At 41.9% G+C, this 22,284-nt stretch overlaps 1 protein-coding gene and 1 long non-coding RNA gene across 4 annotated transcripts in view; one reads left to right on the top strand and one right to left on the bottom strand.

The window, feature by feature from the left end:
• Positions 1-22,284, top strand: part of VIT (vitrin) — a 51,833-nt gene that overhangs the window by 281 nt on the left and 29,268 nt on the right. For 2 of the 3 annotated variants that reach the window (XM_080584751.1, XM_080584749.1), the window contains exons 2-5: positions 15,469-15,538; positions 17,346-17,411; positions 17,936-18,092; positions 20,466-20,599. In XM_080584751.1, coding sequence (XP_080440877.1) covers positions 15,508-15,538; positions 17,346-17,411; positions 17,936-18,092; positions 20,466-20,599 — 388 coding nt within the window. In that variant the 5' untranslated portion in view covers positions 15,469-15,507. Of the gene's footprint in view, positions 1-4,172; positions 4,762-15,468; positions 15,539-17,345; positions 17,412-17,935; positions 18,093-20,465; positions 20,600-22,284 lie in introns of those variants that run through there. The other variant, XM_080584750.1, reaches the window with a different exon arrangement.
• On the bottom strand, positions 12-20,522 carry LOC308191873. Its single transcript, XR_013948321.1, has 4 exons — positions 20,391-20,522; positions 4,534-4,664; positions 3,724-3,806; positions 12-2,548 (listed from the first exon to the last, which is right to left on the bottom strand). It is a non-coding gene; the product is annotated as an uncharacterized lncRNA (long non-coding RNA).

The following is a 22,284-nucleotide window of genomic DNA, read 5'->3' as shown; positions in this document are numbered from 1 at the left end:
GATGTTTCTCTACTGTATTTGTTTGTTGGGGAGAGGGAATATTGCCTTTTTGTGTGTTGATAGTAGTTAAATATTTTCACCGCTAAGAAACTGTAGGGACATAACTTTTTGTTTAACATTCCAGCTGTGTGCATAAGATCAAAGACTTAAGGAGATTAAGACATAGATGTAAAATGAAACTGTACTTTATATAGACTTTATTAAGTTTTTATAAAAGCATTAAGCCCCTACTGTTAAAGTGGACACATATGCTCACTGCCTGAATAGCAAGGGCTTAACTCTTTCATAAAGCATGGTGTATATTAGTCACAAGTCAATAGACATATATATGCCAAGGATTCAAACAGCGTGTAAGATGTAATATGACTTGTTCCCTGTGTTTAAAGTAGTTTTGCTTTCAAGACTTTTTCTTCACCTCTTTGATCAATGGGGAGGTATGCATCGTATCATTAATTAGCAATACATGACTCTGGGGAACACTAATCTACAGGACACAGAACAGAAAATAGTGTTATTCCACTGATATGACCTATACTGCATATTCTCCTTTGCTAGTCAGATAAGTACAGATGCATGAGCAGTACAGTAGCCTAGACTCTATATACCTCTTTGTGCCGAGCGCTTGTTTTGCTGGTGAGGCTCCAAAAATGAATAGCATTGTCAAGCCTGCCACAGCCGTTCAGCTCTCTGTGGAGAGATTAGAGTCTCGATAAGTCTCTTCAAAATGTGATTTCTGTCAGACTAGTACAAACACGAACCAAATGCCCCAAGCAAACTTTCAACCCTACTTGATATTTTGTTTCTAGAATTTATGGGAACTACGCCACATCCAGAGCAAAACAGGAGTTACAAATTGCAAAGGCAGATCCTCCTTTTCCTCTAAACCCTCCAAAATTTAAACAGAAGACCAAAAACAAGCAAGCACACACAGAGAAAAAGTTTCTTCAGTTTAGATGGTTTAGATCTATTTGACTGAGAATAGGAATGGAGTCATATATGTTTATGGCTTGTGTTTTACTACAGGCATGTTAAAGATAAAACCACCTTGCATGACTGCTCAAAGACTGGCTTTTTGCTGTATCTGTAGTACCACATCCTTCAGTCCTTGCTCAGATTATCACTTGAATTAAAGTGATTACTATAAGACTGGTCTCTTTAGGAAATACAGAGCTCAAGGAAAAATAATGTGCACGTGCAAAAAAGATTGCACGTGCACATTAGTTTCTGAATATTGAATTGGTATCTTACTACAAACAGACTTATTTTCCTTCCATATTTTATCTAGTGCTTTGAGTTGCTGGGGCAAACAGACTTATTTTCCTTCCATATTTTATCTAGTGCTCTGAGTTGCTGGGGTTGTTCTCACTGGGGTGTCAGAAAAAGCCTCCTGTCTTTCTGTTATTCAAGGCATAGAAGTATTTAATTAATTGGAGTGAAAAGAAAAAAAAAAAAAAGGAAAGAAACCTTGATGTCTTACCAATATAACTGAATATTGCATTGTGCTTTTGCCTGTAGCAGGAATTTCATGTTCTTAACTTGCACGCTACTTTCCGTAAGACACTTTCTTCTTTGGCAGTGTTCTTGCACAAGACTTACCACTGCTGATTGAACTAAGCAGTTTTACAACCAACACCATCAAGGAAACTGTTTCCTCACACTTGGGATGCAAGAATGAGACTCTGTGGATTCTCTGATGCCTAATAAAGAACGAGTTCCTACTGAAGTCTCTCATTTAGTGGGAGCATTAACAAACACTAGCATTTACCCCTTCACCCAGCCACTTACTTTCACAAAAGTAGTAGGAATTTAGTAGGAAATTAGTTTTTAACATTCCCTTTAGTTAAACTTGATTAATTTGAGTATTTCTGAAAGAAGACTGGGTGAGACACAGTGTAAACACAGAAGATGAGAAAAGAGTCTGATTATTTCAGGTGAAAGAACAGAATTATTTGCTATTTCTGGCCATTGCTTTTTAGAAAACACTGCTAAATATAAACCTGAAGTTTATGTAACAGTGGCATCAAGGACTTGACTGTAGCTAGTCTGTCTGGAGAAATTTAATTTTTTCCTATTCACCCCAGAGCCACAAATAGAGGCTTAGAAAGAAAATACTGCCCAGTAACTTACATACTAACTCAAGACCTAGGACACACATGCTCACATCTCTGCTCCTAACTGATGATAGGTAAGACATTTAGGACAGCCAAACGAACTGAGCAATAAAATGGCTAGTTCAGCTTACTATCCACAACTGTGACTGTATTCCTTCTCCGGCATCTTGAGGCTAAATGCACAGAAAAACAATGCCCTGGCACACAAAGTCACCAAATCCCCACACCAGAGATTTTGGGACTGGGATGGGTAGATGCTGGATCAGCGAGGTGTGTGTTGGCCCACTGCAGTGGCGTGGGGAGGCACTATATTTTCTGGACGGGTGGTCCGGGGTTTCCTGAGAGCCCCGGGAGATGTTCTGGCCTCCTGAAGCTCTGGGTCCACCACGACTCTGCTGACGTGCTGCAGCGTCACGTCACATTCAGGGCTCACTGATCTGGGTTGGAAAACAGAAACACAGAACAAAACAGAAATAAATGCAAAACTAAAGTGTTTTTTTTTGTTTGTTTGTTTGTTTGTTTGTTTTTCCCCCCCCCCCCCCCCCCCCCCCGCCTGGAGTAGTTTTTAAGGCCCACAGGGAGAGATAGGTGCTTAGCACCTCCTTAAGCACTTCAATCACTTTTTTGAACTTGCCTGCGCACAAGGAGCATGTTGTTCCTGTGCTGTTGGCCTTGGGTGCCTGTGCTGGGGGATTCAGCTGGGGTGTGGGACAATGCAGCCACTGTTCAGGGCCCGATTGTCACACGGAGACTATAATTATCTCCCTTCTAATGACCAGCCAAGCAAGATAACAGTTTTTATGCTATGTTTAGAAAACAATGTCTTACTACAAATTGGTGGTTCATTCGCCTGTAAAAGAGCCTCTCTAACTGTCTTGGAGCAGATGCCGTTCTTTTGCATCCTGATTCCTTTATTTATTGCACATTTCACACTTGGAAAACTTGGGTGAATGCTGCGCAGGCAGTGCAGCCTCCCCATGTCACTGAAGATGGCAGAGCGGTGCAGAAGTGCCCAGAAAACCTGTGGCTGTTTCGGTTGCATCTACATCAGTAAATTGAACTCTGACCGTCTGGCTCATGACAGCCTGCATCTTGTGGGTGAACTCTTTTAGCCCCCAGCCCAACGGGGCTGCACGTGTGGCTGCAAGCACCGTGGAAGGGAGCAGTAAGGATGCTTCTTGCAGACTCCCTGTAATGCCCTGCAGTGGCAAAAAGCGGGGTGTGAAGGGGCTTGCGGTGGGTAACACAGCAGTGTGTATTGCAGATGAGATTTTACCCACAGGCACCCTGGGGAGACTTCTGACATGGTGTAGGCTCCTAAGGCATCTATGGGGGTAGCTACACCCACCAGCAGTGACTGCAAACTGCGGCTGTGTCTGACCCTTGCAGACAGGGGGATGAATCAGAAGTGGGCAGTCACGACGGCGGCACTCATGGTTTAGCTACCTGAGTGTTGGCTCAGGGCTCTGCAAACATTCAGCACCAAGCTCTGTGCTGGGGCAGCTGCACATTTTGTGGTGTCTGAGGGCTGCTGCCACATCCCCTGCCGGGTGCCCTGCCAGCAGAGCAGCAGAGCTGCCCGCTCCCTCTGCCCACAGCCTGCTCACCTTACCTCTTGCCACCTTCTCTGAGCTGGCGTCTCTGCTCTCCCTGGCAGCAAGGACATGGCTGGGTCATTTTTTCAGCAAATGAGCCCTGGAAAAAGCCAGGAAGTGTTGGTCAGAAACAAGACTTCCCAATGAGTTGGAACCAGCGTTTTAAGTTGAAGCTGCATTTTAATTAGAATAATAACATCATCTGCAGATTTTGCTTTCACCATTGAAGCAAAGCACCCAAACCTATAGCTCATCCTCCAAACTGGGAACACATTTGGATTCAGAAGAATATTTATAACCATCCTTGCTTCATTCAAATCATCTAGATTTAAGTGGGTCTTAACCTCCCAAGCCTTACTGTCCTGACTGAACTGGCTTTCTAGTAACCATTAAGCCCATCCTACCTCCGCGCTATCTCCAGAGCAGCAGGGTGCATTAAGAGTTCAGTAGCACATTAAAAGCTAGCTCTATCTATGTCAGTTATCCTTAATGTATCTCATTCTACAGGACATCCCGTAGATACAGATATAAAAAATACTTTGAAGATGCAAACTGCATTTGGAAACTGTGTTTTGGCCTGTCACCTTATAAAATAGCTTCGAAATGCAATGCGTGTAACACAGCAGCCAACAGTTTCTCAGCTGGCAGCTGGTTTCCTATGAAAAAATGCATAATTGCCAAGTGACAGTTTTACATGAGCCAAAATTTCTGGTAAAATTCTGAATGATCTTTGTGTAGCTTCACACAATCCTTTAATGTCCCCACCAGGATGCATTGGGGATTTCCAGTGCCTCCAGGCTTGTACATAAAACTGTGGAAATTTTTACCTCTCCAAAATCACTTGTTTACAGGGAAGTTTGAATGCGGCCACGTCTGTACCTCTGGATCTCTCTGCCAGGTTCCCTTAAGGATTCAGAAGGCTCCATTCTTTCTCTTTTCACCAAATATGCAGCTTACCCTGGAGTCAGTAGAAGAAGGGTGAGACAGAGGAAAGCTGGCAGCAGCGCTGTGTATCCTGGCCCTGGTCACCTCCAGCGAGTCAGAGTTACACAAGGGTAAGGGATCCGCGACTCCGGCGGCTGTTGGCACCACTATCAGCCAGCTTAGGGCGATAGGAGCCCACCTTGCTCACCCTGGTGGAAGCCCACCTTGCTCACCTCTCTGGCAATGCATCTGCAGCACGCCAGCATTTTGTTCTCCCAGGCTTGGTGGAAGAAGAGTTCGGACATGGAGGGTATGAAGGGAGAGAGTCTGATAGGAGATGAGGTTAAATTGAGAGAAGGAGTGTCCAGACAAGGGAGGGAAGAGGTTATAGAAGTTTAGAGTAATTGCTATGAAACAATTTGGTGCAAACGGAACTGCTTCTGAGGTCAAATATAGGTACCACACATGCACACATGAATCTGCCAGGAACGAAAGTAAGCACCTGTCATTTTCCTCAAGCATGGGGTAAGCACCGTGGCCAAGCCAGGCAGATGTTCTCTCACCCTACTCTGAGGGCAGTCATTCTACCAAACTGCCTCTCAAAATATGTGGTGATCTGGGATGTAGGATCTCAGGCTTCAGTGGTCTACATCTTCGATTCTCAATGGCAAAATTTGTGCATCTAAAGAAATACATGTTAGGCAATAACTAGAAGTTCATACGGTAGTCTCTTCAAACCATAGTTCAGAACAAAATTCCTGAGCATGGAAGTAGATTACGCAGTATTGAGGTCTGCAGGCTTTGTTCGGTTTTTAAAACAGACCTTTGACCCTAAATTACATGTTCCTGCTCTTGATTACCTGATTGCTCCCATTCCATGCGATTAACACAGTTTTCCTTTTTGATCTTGGGTTGTCAGAAACAGAATCCTGTGATTCAACTCTATGCCAAAACAGCAAGTTTTAAAAGCTTCTAATGGGCAAAATTATTAAATCAGTATCAGCCTGGCCCTCAGATGTATTTCTCAAAAATTTCTGGCTGCACCTACACTGTTGCAGTATCCATGGCCAGGCTCTGGATGCCATGTTCCATGCCACCACCTTCTCGAGCTCTTTATCTGCCTCCAGGGCACTCATACACATAAGGGATACAGTTTTGGAAGCATAACCACCTGTCATGTTGTCTGCATGCCCCATGTGCTAGAGAGCCCACTCCTGCCATCTGGCAAGGGCTGCCAACATGTATAACGTAGGGCTGCACAGCTTGGCCTGCACGATGTCAAGTCTCTGACCAGCAGTGCCTCTTCAGAAACCCCTAACATCCTCATTTATAATGCTGGCACCCATGCAAACCTGTAGCTCGCTTTCATCTCAAAAGCAGCATGGAGTCCCAGGATATCTTCTGCAATCATTAAAAAGCAGAAACGATATTCACAGGACCACTGTTTTCAACAGGCTCCCCACAACAGCCACGTCTAGTGATAGCCCTTCCTGATTTGCTGAAGATATTTTGTGTACGATATTTCCTTAATCAAGTCACCATTACTAGACATTGATCAATTCAACCACTTACTGCCTTATCTAAAACCAGTGCCACATGCCAGGAGAGCTCCAGATAGTTTTTTTAATTGCATATGTTTTATGAATCCTTATCCAACCAGTCCGTGGCTTTGGCATGAGGCATCAGTAGTGCTGAGTGCAGGACATACTGAATTGATACAGCTTCCATTCTGTTTTTCTGTGAGATGATGTATAAGTTTATCAGCATGCTTAAGGACTGGGTTTGCTTTCAATCTGGAGATAAAATTCACTTTTGCAGTAAAGGGATACATGTAGCTTTAATAAGCAGAGCATACACATCCTAAAGTTTCTCTAAATTTCTGCGTCTAAATTTCTACCAAACAAAAAAGTGTCAAGCTGTGTCTGAACATGCTACAAAAATTCCCCAAACCATCCCCAGAGTGATGTGCAGTTTATTCAGTGCCTTTTACACAAATTCTTCACTTTTAGGCCAAATATGTACCTTCAGGGGAATTCTGACACACTACAATAATTCTTAGCTTGCAGGCAGCACAATAGCATGGTTATTCAGCGCTTGCTTATTGTGCATCCAAACTGAGAAGCCACATATTGCGCTTTCAAAAGTCACTTCGGCTTCTCAGAACTGGGTGTTTTGTTGAAAATAGAAACAATGCCTTTTATAAAAAGTGAAAGAAATGTGGCCATGAATCTTACTCTCCCTAACTAACAGAGCCCTCAGGCACTGCTGGATTGCAGATATTCCCATTCCCTTCATGTCACACATTTGCTCTCGGTTTCTTGGGAACATGGCAATGCCAGGACTGATGGTACCCAGCTGGGACCTGGCTGGTATTAGGGAGAAGTAATTAAATTAGGAAAGGGAAAGAGGTTGCCCTCAGCAGCGAGCAAGTTCCAGTGCACAGACAGAGCAGGGCTCAAGCCTGGGAGCAAGGGGAGGAGATACACGAGATACGAGAGCTGTGGGGGATGGACAGACAGAAGGTAGTTGTCTGGACAGGGCTTCACAGGTCGGAGCTAACAGCGATTCCCAGTGAGCCATAAAAGCTGTGCATCGAAATGAAAAAACGTAACATAAAATAATACATTATTAAATGTAAAAAGAAAACAGGAAAGCGCGGTGCAATGACCCTCACAGATATAGTCATCCGGATACTCCAAACTGTATTTTCTCTGTGAGTGGGTGACATATCCTAACTGTATTTCTTCTTCTGCTGGGAGGAACAGATCAGGCCAGCATAATTGGTGGTTATCTCTGTGAGACAGATGAGAAAGTATAATCATTGCAGTTTTATTTAGGCCCTCAGAAAGGTCTGGCAAGTTAAATCACACTATAGTTTTAAATAAATTACCTTCATCTAAACGAGCTCTGTGGAAAGCAGAGAAACCATTTGTCACTGTTACTTCAGCCTTATGTTGGTTTAATTTCAGGGCACTGCATGAATATAAAATGAGAAGCACAGGGCTGCTTGGGTGTTTTTATTCAGCTCTAAATTGCTGGGTATAGCATCGTCATTTTACCTACCTGACTGGGGCTATTTTGGACTAAATTCTTCTTGAAAATCCACATGTAAACATTTCTTAAAGTGGCTCTGGAATAATAATAATAAAAAAAGAACTTGTGTGCTCCAAGTGCAACTGAGGTAGCATCAGGACCTCTGAAACCCAGGGAGGGTCCCAGGACCCTACAACCTCCTCCCCATCTATGTCCAAACCACAGAGCAAGGCTCCTTTGGCATCTTCTCAGTTCTTATGAACTTGACCATGTAGTGGTCAAGTTTCATCAGAGCGAGGAGAATGTGCCCAGGCATCCTCAGCACCCTCACAACCCCACTTAAAAAAAAAAAAAAAAACACACATTAACTCTCTTCACAGTCACAGATCACTCAATAGGCTAAACAGCCCAACCTGAGCACAGCTACCACATGCTGACACCCATACTACGAGCCAGTCAGCTGAATTTCTTTGAGAAACAGAGCTGACAGCTACCTCTGTATAACAACACGGTGGGAAGCAGCACATCTTCGGGCAGCAGAGCAGTGTCTAAGCCCTCAGCTCCCATCTCTGAAGCAAAGGGCTTAAAATGCTACGCAGGAACAGCAGCAACCACCAGCCTGCTGTTGAGTGTGTGACAACCCACGGGTGGGAGGACAACTGCGGACCAGTGTGGGATTCGTGTGGCCACTGGAAAGAGATGACAAGAAGCCTGTGGCTACTGCTCAGGTGGTAAAGGCTTTTTATTCAAAATGAATAGTCCTGCCTATAATCTTAATGCTAGCTGTGCATGTTACACAAAGACACTTTGAGGCAAAAGTGCAAGTTGTGCACAGGCTCAGAAACTCATCCAGCAGAGGTCTGGTTGTTCATTTTATCACACGCACAATTGCCTCATGTGCAACATCTATTATTTCTTCCAATTCCTCCAGCACCGTGGAAACACCTGCAGACATAAAAGCCTGTGTTTCCTCATCAGCTCTTTCTGAGGCACTGGATAACTTAGCAAAGTGAATCTGAGTACCGCCTCCAGGAGGCAATTTTGGGTTCTCAGTCCTATTTCCACACAGGCACCTGCCCCCAGCTGGGACAGGCCTCCCTTTCGGCTCTTCCTGCTGTTTGGCCAAGACTCCTGTTTGCAGCCAAAGCCCAAGCTCCTCTGAAAGCTGAAGAAGGTTTAATTATGCACATGGTACAGGAGACTGAGTTTCTTACTGACACTTCCCACAAACAGTGTGGGCAATTTGTTTGTTTTCTTCTCTTTGATCTGATAAGGTATGAAATGTCCTATCCTTGCAGATGGTGCTAGTGCAGATACTAGCTTTCTCTTGCTTCAAGTATAGCAAGTTCCTTGCAATTTCCTTCATATATGAAAGAAAAGAGTTGAGCTTTCCCTCATTTTTTTTATAGCAGAAGGTAATGGGTTCTATGATATTTTTAAATCCCTGGATGAATTTATTTTATTTCAGACCATTCAAAGACAAAAGTCCAGCATCTCATGCAAATGAGCTCATGCTTACAAGCTAGCATTTTGAGTCTTACTTCTGGTACCCAGCGTCCTGACCTAGGACACCTGCAGGACAATCTAAGCTTCTGGAATGAAATACAGTTATCAACACTGCTTTTCTGGCTCAGCAGAACTCACTACCTGCCTTTTTAAAATAAACTACCATTCGGACTTTTTTTATGTGTAGACTTTCAGAGCAAATCAATGCACTGAGTGAGCAGCATTCCTTCCCTTTGAGGAGAACAGAGAGGAAACTAAATTGCACGTGACAGGTATTAGCCCTATTACCTACTGTGCACCAAAATGCGCAGCTATTATAAAGGTGAGCAAGGTACTGTACTATGGGGACAGAATATGAGCATGAAACAAAGAAAGAGTGAAACATTTTAAAAAAGAAACAATAGGAAAAAAAGTCTAAAATCTTTTATCTGCAAAGATGATGATAAGCTTGTTTATCTGAACTGCTGTTCTCACACCTACACCAAACCCACTTGATTTTCCTGTAAGGAGCACATATCTAACTCAACCCACAGTGCTCTAAGCTGGTGTTGTTAACTCCAAACTACTTGCTCAAATAGCTTTCAAACAAAGTCCACTTCTGTTTTTTTAACAGTGCCAGTGTTGCTGCTGCATTATAACCTCTTGAGAAGGAGAACAATAGCATGCTTTATTGTGGTACAAAGGGAGTACAGAAATTAATTTCTGCAGCACAGGAGATTACAGGAAATAAACTGCTTACGCCTGCAGAGTCAAAGCATGTGGCACCAGCAAAGAATTTGTTTGCACATGTAATGGACAGCAATGCCTTACACAAAACATCAAGGACTTACTTAAAACCTGCACTTCCATCAGCAAAAGTATAGTTTTCCATACAGTTACAGTTTATACAGATCAAAACCATCTGTTTGTTTGTAGAGGTTCTTTCATGTAGCGGCTCTCTCAGAGAACTTTATAAGAGTCAAGCTGCTAATAAAAGGTATAAAAATCTGACTTTATGTCCTAAAAGAATGGTTTGCTAACTCTGTCTTTTCACTGGCATTCGAGCTTTCTAAAGTATTTTTAGTACAGGAAAAAGGAATCAACATTCTTTCAAATAGAAATTTGATTTCAAAATGTTAGGATGGGGCTTACACTTGGAAACACTGAAGGAGATGCTTTTTACTGCATTTGTGCTTGACTTAACGTGGATTTAAGCAGCATTTAATGCATACACACTGCTTTCCTGGTATAGTAATAGCATCTGTTATGGCGCTCAGACGGATACAGACGAGGAAATGTATTAGGATTAAAAAAAAGATCCAGCATAAAGTTTGGGAGATTTAATACTGAATGGTCACTAGTTGACTGACTAGGACTGCAAATAATTAATGGAAATCTGGTAAGCATAGCTGGCATTATCTCTCAGTTCATGAAGAGTGTTACAGAAAAGGAACAGAAGATGCCAGTGAATCAGGGCTTCCAAAATATCATCCATTATTCTGGTTTACTAATGAGACGCAAACTCAAAAGATGCCTTAGCATCCCATTGCTGGGAGTGAAAGGAGCCACAGCTCCTTCATAGCTTCATAGACATAGCAAACATAACCAGGGCACTGGACATTATAACTTTTTTTTCTTTTTCCCATTTTGTGTGTTATGACAGGAATTTCATGAGGCTGGAAAACTAAAATTATGTAAAATCCAATTTACACCAGGGATAGCATAGCTCAGGTATAAGATGCCAAGTTCAGGTTGGGGGTAAGTGGTCCCTTTCCTAACTTTGCTGCAGACTTACCTCATGTTTTAGGCCTGCTACTTTCTCTTCCCTCTGAGGAGTGCAAGAGAGAAAGTGAAGAAGGAACCACCCATAATAAACAATAACCACTAAAAAACAATTGCGGGTAGGGACCTGAGTGGGCCCAATTGCTGAGGGGCCTGTGTGGTGATGGGGCTGTGTGCCCAACCCCAGAGGGGACTCCTGCTGTGGATGGGGCTCCGTGGCTCCCCATGGCCAGTCCCCCAGCAGGGGCAGGAGACTGGGCTGCTGGAGGGCAATGAGTCAGGCATGGCCCCACAGACACCAGGATGCAAAGACAAGAAAACCCAGCCCATGGGAGCTTCTCACAGTAAGATAATATAGGGAAGAACATATAGTCCAAGACAGCTGGAAGAATGTGTTTTTGGCTTTACTTTCCACTAAAAAAAAAGTCTGAAGAAAACACACTTCCCTCAGTGAAAACTCTCAGAACCTGACTGGGAATCCAGGCATTAGGAAAGACCTTGCTATTAACCAACCATTGGTATATCCTCTCACTCTTGGCTTTTTAAAAAATATCCCAAATGCATTTTCCCAGCTAGAAGTTAATGAGTAGGACACAGCATGCTCCTGTGCAGGCTGAGTAATTATCCTTCAGAAATGCCTGAAAAAGGTACAGTAATCACATTTTTATTAATGCATCATGTTTTAAATGGCTCTTTACTCTGAACTGAGTACCCTGAACTGTAGTACAGACATGCCATAGGTGGAAAGGAGGAATACAAAACCCATGAGAGAAAGACCACGTGAGATTTTGGTATCATTTATCACAGTTATGGAAACATAGCAGACACACTCCTCTTGTACATAAGATATCTCATTTTGGATTTTTTAAAGTTAATTGCAATGTGGGTTATTTTCTTACGCTTCCACGTGGCCCCTTGCATCACACTTCTGAAGAACAGGTGGTTTAACCAGGTGTTAATAGCAGGAAGTCAGGGAAAGAACTGCAGAAGGCTGAGGTGTAAATTCATGTGGCCACTTGATGGTGAGTTTGTGGTAACATCAGTGGAGGACTTTGATCGGTTATTTCTCAGAGGTGGGATCAGATTGCATATAATAGGTGTTTGAAAGGCATGAGGTTTGAATAATCTTCAAAACAAAAATAAGATCTGGGATCAAAGGGGAGGATCAATACCAGCCCTACACGAAGCACATCCTACTTTAGCAGAAAACACGGAAAATCAGGCGAATTAGGGGTTTTCTGTATGGTTATTGAAATAAAACCAAAATATTTAATGACTTTGGTGTGTAAACCTCTGTCTTTCACAGACAAGTTGATAGCTGCATGCATGAAGGGGTGATATTAGGTTCCCAAGAAAAAAAATCTAGGGTAAAAAAAAAATTAAACACAGTACTGAGACTTACAATGGTAGATAAAAGGAGAAATCTCAGCAAAACTCATACTATAGACTAACCCAAAGCAGAAACTTCAGTTTTTGCTTTAATGGGATCTATTAATTTTGTAAAGTAAGAAAGGGACAATAGCTTTTTGTTTAATAGCAAAATGGCATTCTCAATCTGCAGATAAAACATCCCCAAAGCTGCCATTGAATTTACAATGACTAGAGGGCCAGTCATACACACAGGTCCATTTGGAGGATCAGAGCCCTAGTTTCTCTTTTCTTCCCAGAGAAAGAAAAAAACACCATTTTATTCTAGACTTTTGTTCCTTTTAAGATTTTGAAAGTAGCGGATGCCATGCTAGCCCACCATATAGGAGATCTCATACTACCTATAGGATATCTGTGCATTTTTCCTGGTATACCAATGCCTAACATAGAAATTAATATAGTTGGAAAAATAAGTTTCTTTATTAAAATTTATTTCCATCAGGATGCCAGTAAAAGCAATACCAGCAACAGTACAGTCCCCAGTAGCATGCTTTTGAGAGTAGCTATGACAGCAAATCTGTCAGGTAAATCGAACAGCCTTGCCTAAATGCTTCTATTAACTTTCCTGTTGGTAAAATACATGTTATTGAAGGCTAAGGGGTCTGCTGAACTCATTTGCCTCCTGATAGACTTTATATATGAATTCGTTTTAGATTTCTTGGCCTCTTTCTACCGGACATTCATAGTACTTCAGTGCCACCCAGGAGGGCTGGGATGGTACCCGGAGCAGCTGGCCTTGGGATGGTCAGGCATGGGGACAGCAGGGCCTCTGGAAATTAACAAGAGCTCTTGTGCAGCACTGGTGGTTAATACATTTTGTGAGATGGGAAAAGTCAGGCAGTATTGGACTCTGTCCACAGCAAGGCACACAGCAGTCCACCCGTGAGGCAGCTTTCACATGTATCCTTTACTATCCCATCCCTCTTCTACTCTAGTTAAACTGAAGATGAAAGTGTCTCAGCGCTGAGCCAAATACTGTCAAGACTAAATCTCACAGCTATCTCTGACTTTAAGTAAAGATGCCACTACTGATTTTACTCACTATAGATTTGGGGAATGCCCAGTCAGCACCAGTACAGCCTTTAAAGGGCATGGTGTTTCTGCAAGTGGCCAGCAACTCCCTCAGTCTTCATCTCCTATTGCTGGGACTGAGCTGAACTCAGTCAAGTGAGAACTGACGTGGTCTTGCTGCTACTGCTTGGACAGCCTGGGGTTACCCCTGACTATGCTGTCCACTGTTCTGAGAAGGACACAGCCCCATGTTGAGCAGCTTTCCATGCCCCGGGATTCAGCTTGGTGGCTTCTAGACAAATTCTGCTTCTCTCCACCTTAGCAGTTGGCAGGAAGATTGTTTTACTGAGATTGATAAGGAAAGGTGTAGTACAAAATACTTATTTCCAAGCGATACTGTTACCATAGTTGCTGGCATTTTGAGTTCCCTGACCATAATACAGAAGCAGAAATTGGAGGTGCAGCTGGCTTGTATAAAAACAGTTATAAATTATATAGGCCCACAACTGGATGAACTCAGTTTAATCTGGCATACTATTTTCATCTTTCTCACTCAAGAAACATGTGGTTTTCTTGAAAAAGAAGAGCAATTAAAATAAAAAATGTGGAAACATTGACTTTGAGGAAAGATTGCAGATTTTTTCCCTCTGCCCCATATCTGTCTTGTCATTCTACTTTTCCTTCCTGAGGTGGGAGAAGCCCAGCTCTGAGTACACAAATTTCTAAGTGGAATATGTCACTGCTATGTTTTCCAGGAGGCAGACAACTTGTTTTCCCTAACCGTTTCCAGCTTTAGTGCTTTCTATACTTTCTTTGATAGCAAGCTAATTTTGACTTCAGTGCAAAGCTTGCCATTTGGAAGCATGTAATCAATTTCCTTTCATTTTGCTCCTTGAGTTTTTCCTCTACAACACACAAATATTTTCCCACTCTCTAATGTTTGTTAGGCATTTTGTGGTATTTTAATGACTGATGTTAATTACAAGCATCCAACCCATGATTTCCCCAGCAGTCATAATATAATGAACATTTGCTACTAAAGGTGAGGAATTAATCCTCATACATTGTGAGGATTTCCTCTTCTTTTTGTTTCCTCCTATGCCTCGTTTAAAGTAGTGTCTCCTAATTTGCTAGAGATGAAAAGCTTCACGTCTCAAGCTCCGTAACTCATTAGAAAGATGGTTTAAAAATACAAATTTTTGTGTTTTCATTGTCATGCTAAACTTCTATCCACTGACTGCTCAATCACTACTCATTCAGCCCACTTGTAACTCTTTCAAATTCAAAGAAACAGAGGGCATGTGAATAAATGAATGCGAATAAAAATAAAAATAAAAATAAAAATATTCCCCCATATAACATCTCCCAGATGTTACAGAGGGGAAAAGTGACCACAAAAGCAACATGGAAGGTGATGCTCAGGAAAAGGAGTATATCTGTGATAAGCCTGTAGTCTTGTAGTCTGGACAAGAGCTTCAGGAATGGCAGACATCAGGAACCACATACGTAGACCCAGAGAAAAATGTTGTCCAGATGTTCTGAGAGTCTTCTCATTCTCAGGCATGTTCTCACACACACACAATAAGGAAAGGAATTAAACCAGTAATTTGGCTTGGCTCAAAATCAATGATGTGATTACAAGATACTTTGCACAACTTGCTTCAAGAGTAAGGAAATTTATGTTCTCCTTACATTTGTGAAATTATGGGGTGCAATTGGACATGCAGACAGTACAAGTCTGAGAATACTCCCTAGAAAACTAGCAAATTAACTTGAACGGCTGCAAGAGCATGTCCATATCTGTCATGTCCTCTGCTACCACTGGCTTCAGAAATAAGTATAAGGAATGAAATCTTGGTTTCACTGAGGAAAAAGGCAAAACTTGGACAGAAGGAAAAAAATTAGTCCATGGTTGTTCCACAGACCAAACATCATCTCCTCAGGGGACATCAAAGCAGACAGCTCAGGAGAAAAGAGCACAGTACATGAGGACTGTGAAATGTTGAAGAATGATGCACAGTTGCTCTTCCCCCACCTTTCCAGTATCATCTGTCATAACTCTAAATACAGCCTGATGTACTCTTTTTTTTCCATTTCAGTGCTCCTTACCGACATATCCAGACTTTGCTTTAATCACCATGAAGGCCTCAGTCGTTGTGATCTTCTTTGGTAAGTACAGTTGATGTGCTACAATTAGTAGTTTGTGGATTTGTACACCCCTGTCCTGGCTGACCAGTGACTCCACTGCTGATGAAGCTCTCTGTGGAAGGTAGAGTAAGCCTTGACACAGCTTTTCAGAAATAGGCTACCCAAACTTCCAAACTTTTGCATAGAAATAATATTATTTGCAGAGATCTCGAAGCACATGGCTGCACACAGTCCACATCAGATGGTATCGCTAGTGCTGAAAAATATCTGTAACTTAAAGATTCCCTATAAAGAAAAATCAGCTATTTCGTACTGTGGGAGCATCCCCAGTTTACCTTTCTCTGAGAACATACAGCTTTCTATGGCCAAGAAGGTGACAAAGGAAAATGTTTATAAATGTATCCTATTTTCTTTCCTCTGGATGTCAGATGAGATCATGCTTTCTGGGAATGTGTAGAGACTCCAGAATTTGCAATAGGTCTTACATGAACAACCTGGTTGATCGGGCATAGTCGCTTTGTGTAGTGTACTTATCACCCTTTGATGGCGCTACAGCCATCATGTAGCCTAATGGTGCTGTATGACTTTAATTGCAATATTCCCAGGCTATGCTCCATCTAGCTGACACCCTCCAGCCTGGCAGGATATCCATGTTTAGTTTAACTTCATAGTTATCTATGTTGTTCTTTTGTCTTTACTATGAAGACTATCTTCCTCCACATTAAATGATGCCCTAACACAGCGTGCAGCTCGGACTTTGCACTTTCTTTTCCATTGCTTCTATTTTTTTTCTAAGTACAATTTCTCTTCGCACAACTTTACCACTGTCAAAAAGTCCCAATACTTCATCTATATGCCGTAACTTCAGAAACTGTGAGACTGTTTTTACTTTTGAGCAGGTTCTAAGAGTTACTGTCTGCAAACACTTGCAACCAGTCTAGGGGGAGAAGATTATATTAAAAAAAGATAGACAGAGAGAGAGAAGCAGAAACATTGCTGTTGCTGAGTCAACACTTCACAGAGCGTTTTATTTCACTCTAAAAGCTCAGAAAAGAAGGTGAATAGAAGGCCAAGACATTTGTAACAGTTATTACCCACAGCTTAGTGCTTATAAAGTAAGCACACAGAACTGTTTGTACATCAAACAGCAAGTAAACCCAGCCAGCTAAGCAGCATACATATATAGTGATGTATTTTTTAACATAACTGTATGTCTCTTCTACCATCACACTTTTCAAATCACAATTCTACTTACTTAAGGAAAGCAGTGTCCTTGCTGGGAGAGGGCATTGGACATGACACACTGGAATCTCATACATTTCATGATGCTCCTGGTATCCCATATCCACTACCACCACTGAGTGAAATGCCACAACACGCTCTTATAGCATACCATCCCTGCATGGGCTATTAAAATGTATCTTTCTCTCCCTAACTTCCTAGCTGTTTTATGCACAGAGCATGTTGTTTCACTGGTATCTCTACACACCAATTGCAATGAGTTTCTACTGCTCTTGGAAATACTTAGGCTTTTTGTGATTTTCTGGAAATGGATGGACTTAATGGCATATTTTGACGGTGAGTTCCACAGATTAATGTGTGATCAATTCGTGTCGAATCCCTTTCAAAAAGCTCCCCCACGGTAGATGCCATCTTGACTGAAAAGTTAACCAACAAGTGGAAACCTAACTGTGGCTTAAAATATTCCCATTTAATTTTATCTTTTTTTAACAAGTTGATTGAAAACTGGGAAATCCCGTGCACAGGAGCTCCTGGTGACTGATGCTGGTAGTTCCTTTTTTCTGATACTATGTTTTATTTGTTCTAGGTGTATTTCTTACATGTACATATGCAGCCAAGGAAGCTACAAAGAAGATTAAAAAGGCTAAGCTATGTAAGTGGTCCCATTAGTGTGCCTAGCTGCTTTACTGCAGGCAAGACTGATGCATAAACATGTCCAAAGTGAAGTCATATTCCAGTAACTCCTCACAATTCTTTGCAGAGTCAATAGGAATATATATTAACTAACAAATTCTACTGAAGTCAAATCACTGAAATGTGTGCTACTGTACATTTGTAAAGAGGATATTGTGTATTTCACTATTAAAATGTATCTTCATAGGTCCCCAGGTACCATACGCACTTACTTTGGAGAAACAAACTCTGAAGATCAGAAATATCCCCAGGCTTCTTCAGTTCACCCTCACTTACAGCCACAACCCTTGGCACAGGGGTTGTTATGTGTTATATTGTAGATACAGAAGACATAGACATCGACATCTCTTGTGTCAAAAAAGCATTGGTATAAGTGCTTAAGAGGAAGGCATCCCTGTCACTCAGTTACTCATTATTTTCATGACAAGATAATTCATCTATGAAAACATTCAGTTTGACTTTACCAAGATTTTGTCCTCACAGACATACCCCAGATCGACTGTGATGCCAAGGCAGGGAAGATAATCAATCCTGAATTCATTGCAAAATGCCCTCCTGGATGTCAAGATGTAAAATACCGTGTGTACGGCACAGACATCTATGCCTCTTTTTCCAGTGTGTGCGGTGCTGCAATTCACAGGTGAGTGGGTTTAAAGAAGCCAGGCACCCTGAGAGAATCATCATCTCAGTGTGGGGAGCTCTTGGCCTTTCAGGTCCTTTAAAGTTCCCAGTGCCTTGTAGCTTTGATTGCAGGCTGCTGTTCTAGTGAAAAGCACGTGAGAAAGACCACACGTGATAATACGGATCCAGTCTTATGAAGTGCTGTCAATCCTCTATTCCTACAGAAATCAGTCATGTCTGAAAGTGTTTTTCAACCTTAGGAGAAATGTTTTGAGTTTTTTCAGATCTGCCATTCAAGCATAGCAAATGACTATTATACTATTATTATTCAAGTAGGATGGAGCTGCTGCTACTAATAAAGCTTTAGAAAAAAGTAGACATCACTGGCAATGAATACATACAACTCACATACTTCTGGGACTGGTTTTGGTTCTCTAGATTTGAATTTAGCTGTCCTTGATGTCAGAGGCTGAGTAATGTGCTTTTCTGCCACAGAAGGAAATACTGGATAAGGAAATGCATAATACAGATTTTATAGTACAAATTATACTAAATTTAATTTGCCATGCAAAAGTGTGCAGATTAATGGAGAACAACTTCACAACCAAAACACACCATAATTGCAGGCAGGATGCAAAAGCAGGATGCATTCAGCTGAAAATGCAGGAAGAACTTGTAGAGTCTGATCGACATCTTGACTTCATTCAGAGTTATCATAATGCTTTCAGTTCTGAGAAATACCTGGGAACCTGAGTAAGCTTGAATAGTTAAGACTTGGGGACTTTGTACTGTATTTGAAAACAAATTCCCTTAATATTGCATTAGGGAACTGTAGCAGCACTGAGAAAAGAAAATTGTTCATGAATCTTAGGCGACACCAGCTGCACCACCAGTGGGAATTTCTCTGCCTTCCTTCCTTTCTCAGTCCCAGCCCATGAATTGCTCTGTCCTTGTAACAGCCTACTCCAGTATGACCTGCTGAGATGAAAAACTGTGTTACTGCAAAGCTTTTGAATGCCATGGGAAAGCATCTCTAAATCAATAAGAAGATGCAAAGTATTTCGTTTCCTTAACGAAGACGGTCTGCTGTGAACTTTTACTTGAACCTATAAGACAAAAGTTTTGCTATAAGGGGCGATGCCTACGAGGAGACAGTGAAGCCCTTGCTGCACAGAGGACCAACGAAAGATGCTGTGGATGAGAGCCCACCACGAAGCCGCATCTCTCCGTGTGCCCTCGCACTACACCGGCGGAGGTGCCGGTGCGCGCAGCGCTGCCATCTCCTGGCTGCAGCTGCCCTGCTCATCCCCTTGCTGGGAGATGGCTCTCAAGGGACCGGCTTTCACCTGTCAAATTCTTCCTGCGGATGCACGTTGGAAACCGTGTGCGTCACTGCAAGCAGGGCTTGTCCCAGTGGGAAGTTACGAAATGCTGACGGTGAATGCAATTTCTGCCACAGCTCAAATGCTGGCTCCCTGTGTTATTGGAGTGAGGCTTTCAGTTTTCCTCATTTGCCAGCTAGGTTTGGCTTCATTAACTCACGTTGCATTTCTACAGACAGTGAATTTCCTTTCCTTATGGTTATTATACCATCAGCTTCTCGCAATCATCAGAGACAGCTAAGGCAGTAACATATTCTTCACCACTGCTGGCTGCCCATTACTAATTGACATGCACTGTGCAGTTACTGTCAATTATACCAGCCCTTTATAGTAGCAATCACTTCCCATTTTTTGTACTGTCCTAATAATGCCACAGCAGGTTGCATACAGTGAAGGTTTTCTGTTTGTCCTAAGAAAAAGATTATATCAAATGTCAAACACCATTTAATGTGCACCAGACAAGGAGATGGTCAGGTTTTCTACAGCTTTTTGCAGTAATATTTTGTTCACTTTACTCTGTGCTGAGGCCAGAACCAGGCTTAGTTTTCTGTGGTAATGCATACTGAAAATCAAAGAAAACATCAGTTTTCATGAAAGAAAAAGCCAAGCGAGTGGCAGGTTTGCCTTGTGTTTGTCTAAATTATTTCTGTTGCATGGCTGGCCCTAAAACTCCTGTGAGTACATCGCATATCTTCAATCATGCAGCCTAGCTTGTAGGAATTTTAACAAAGGCTTTTTAACTTGTCCTTAAACCAGTCAGCCTTAAACACAGAACACATAGATCTATGGGAAGAGCAAACAGAGCCCGATGGCACTGTGTAGCAAACTGCTCTTCTGTGTGTTGAAGTACAATTTTTTCTCTGTGGCAGACTTAGCAGTGGCTTCATAGCTCTACTGTAAATCCTGGCTTAAAGATGAAAGCAAATGCTTCCTACCTCTTGCACTGCTGAATGGTCTCTATGTTTCTGGGGAGAGTTTCCTCCTTCAGCTACTGTGTTTTCCCCTTGCAGTGGTATCATTGACAACACAGGCGGGAAGATCCTCGTTCAGAAAGTGGCTGGCCACGCTGGTTACCGGGGGAGCTTCTCCAATGGAGTCCGATCCCTGTCACTGCCACGCTGGAGGGAGTCCTTCCTCGTCTCAGGTACTGCGCCGGAGCACCTCAGTTAGTTCTTATCCTGGGCTTCCTATAGAGCCAGCAAGGAGAAATACACCTCACCAGAAGTGCACAGGGCTCAGCCCTCTGCAGGTCTGCCAGAGGTGACAGACAGTCTGGATTGACTGCCTAAGGGCAGCCCAGCTCCTGCTCTTGATGCTTAAAATCTGAGCCTTGGTACTGGTGGGAAGATCTCCCTAACGCACTTGCTCTCCACCCTGACAAGTATTGCTGCTAAGCAAACTTAAGTGGCCTTTTGGCCCCCTCAGTCTGCATCTGCACCTGTGTCTTCTGAAACAACTTGTTCCTGTGCTGCCGTTCAGGCTTTGCAGAGAAGCCTTGTTGTCTGTTTTACTCTGAGTTGTGAGCGTTTCCTTGATAAGCAAAGCAATACATTTTCACTGCAGCTGTTGGACACAATGGCCCAGGTTCTCCGAGTTCCTCATTAAAATTAAACATGTATAGTTTATCAATATATACCTTTAAAATAAAAACTGCCAAGCCATCTCAAACCATATATAGCCGTACTGTATTTATACAAAACCCTATATTAAAAAATGCTATTGGTGTATCCCAAATAAGTTAAGAAAATCTCCTACCTCTGTGAGCCAAAAAGTGTTGCTATCTACCCAGTGCAGGGAAATCCATCCCAATTTAATGCTAATTCCTTTTTCTGTCCATTGTATATACAGCAGCTCACTTGGATTCACTGATGAAATTCACAATTTATATACAATTTCTAAATCTAATTTCTTGCTGCATCCATACAATGTGTAAGTTCTTGCTGGTCCACACATCTGTAGTTTTGGGATAGGCGTGACCAACTGATGTTAGTTAACTTCATCTGTTTTGGAAAAATCAACAGCTCAAGCAACTGAACAGCCTCTAAAAATAAAGAAATGTTCTTTTCATGTGAAAATTTGTGGACAGCAACAGAGGTTTTAGAAGCTGACCAAAATGAATTGCCATCTGGAGTTTGCATTAATATATTTGGATGCACTTTTACAGCATTTTACCATGGGTACACCAAATTGAGAAGGATTTATTTTGGATGAGTATGGATTTCCTGGAATAGCTGAATTGCTACTTGTACTTGTTGCTGTTTTTTTTTTCGCAACAAACAGCACATTGTAATTCTGGTACATAAATGAGAAATAAGAACTTCTTACCTCAGCAGCTGCTCACTTATCCTATAAAACTGTAGGAATTTTTGATTTGTAGTAACAAAACTTTGTTCTTAATTAATTAATGAATTAACTATGAAAGATTATAGAAGAGAAAGTCACAAGTACACAGAAGAGGAGATGATGAAAAATCTGGATATTGATATAGGCATGGTGAGATTTGTCTTTCATACACTTAATTTTACGCATGCTGAGTGGTCCCTCTGATGTAAGTAGAACTACTAGTTTATAAACTAGCACAAGCGTAAATGTAACATAATATAGCCTGTCTCATGTCACATTTTATATACAAATAAGAAAGAAATTCTTACTATACCTGATGAAAATGTGGGAATTGTTGAATTTCAGAGAGAAATTCAGAAGCCTAAAACCCCAGGAAGGTTGTGCTATTCATGCAGCCCAAGGCTGCATGCAGTCAGATCTCATTCTCAAAAAGAGAAGAATAGTGTTTCTGTTTTTGTTTGGTTTGCTTTCTTTTTTTTTTTTTTT

Source organism: Anser brachyrhynchus (assembly GCF_964034855.1).
Source record: "Anser brachyrhynchus genome assembly, chromosome: 3".
Taxonomy (NCBI): domain Eukaryota; kingdom Metazoa; phylum Chordata; class Aves; order Anseriformes; family Anatidae; genus Anser; species Anser brachyrhynchus.
Note: the sequence above shows the minus strand (reverse complement) of the source record. Positions and strands in the feature narration are given on the sequence as shown.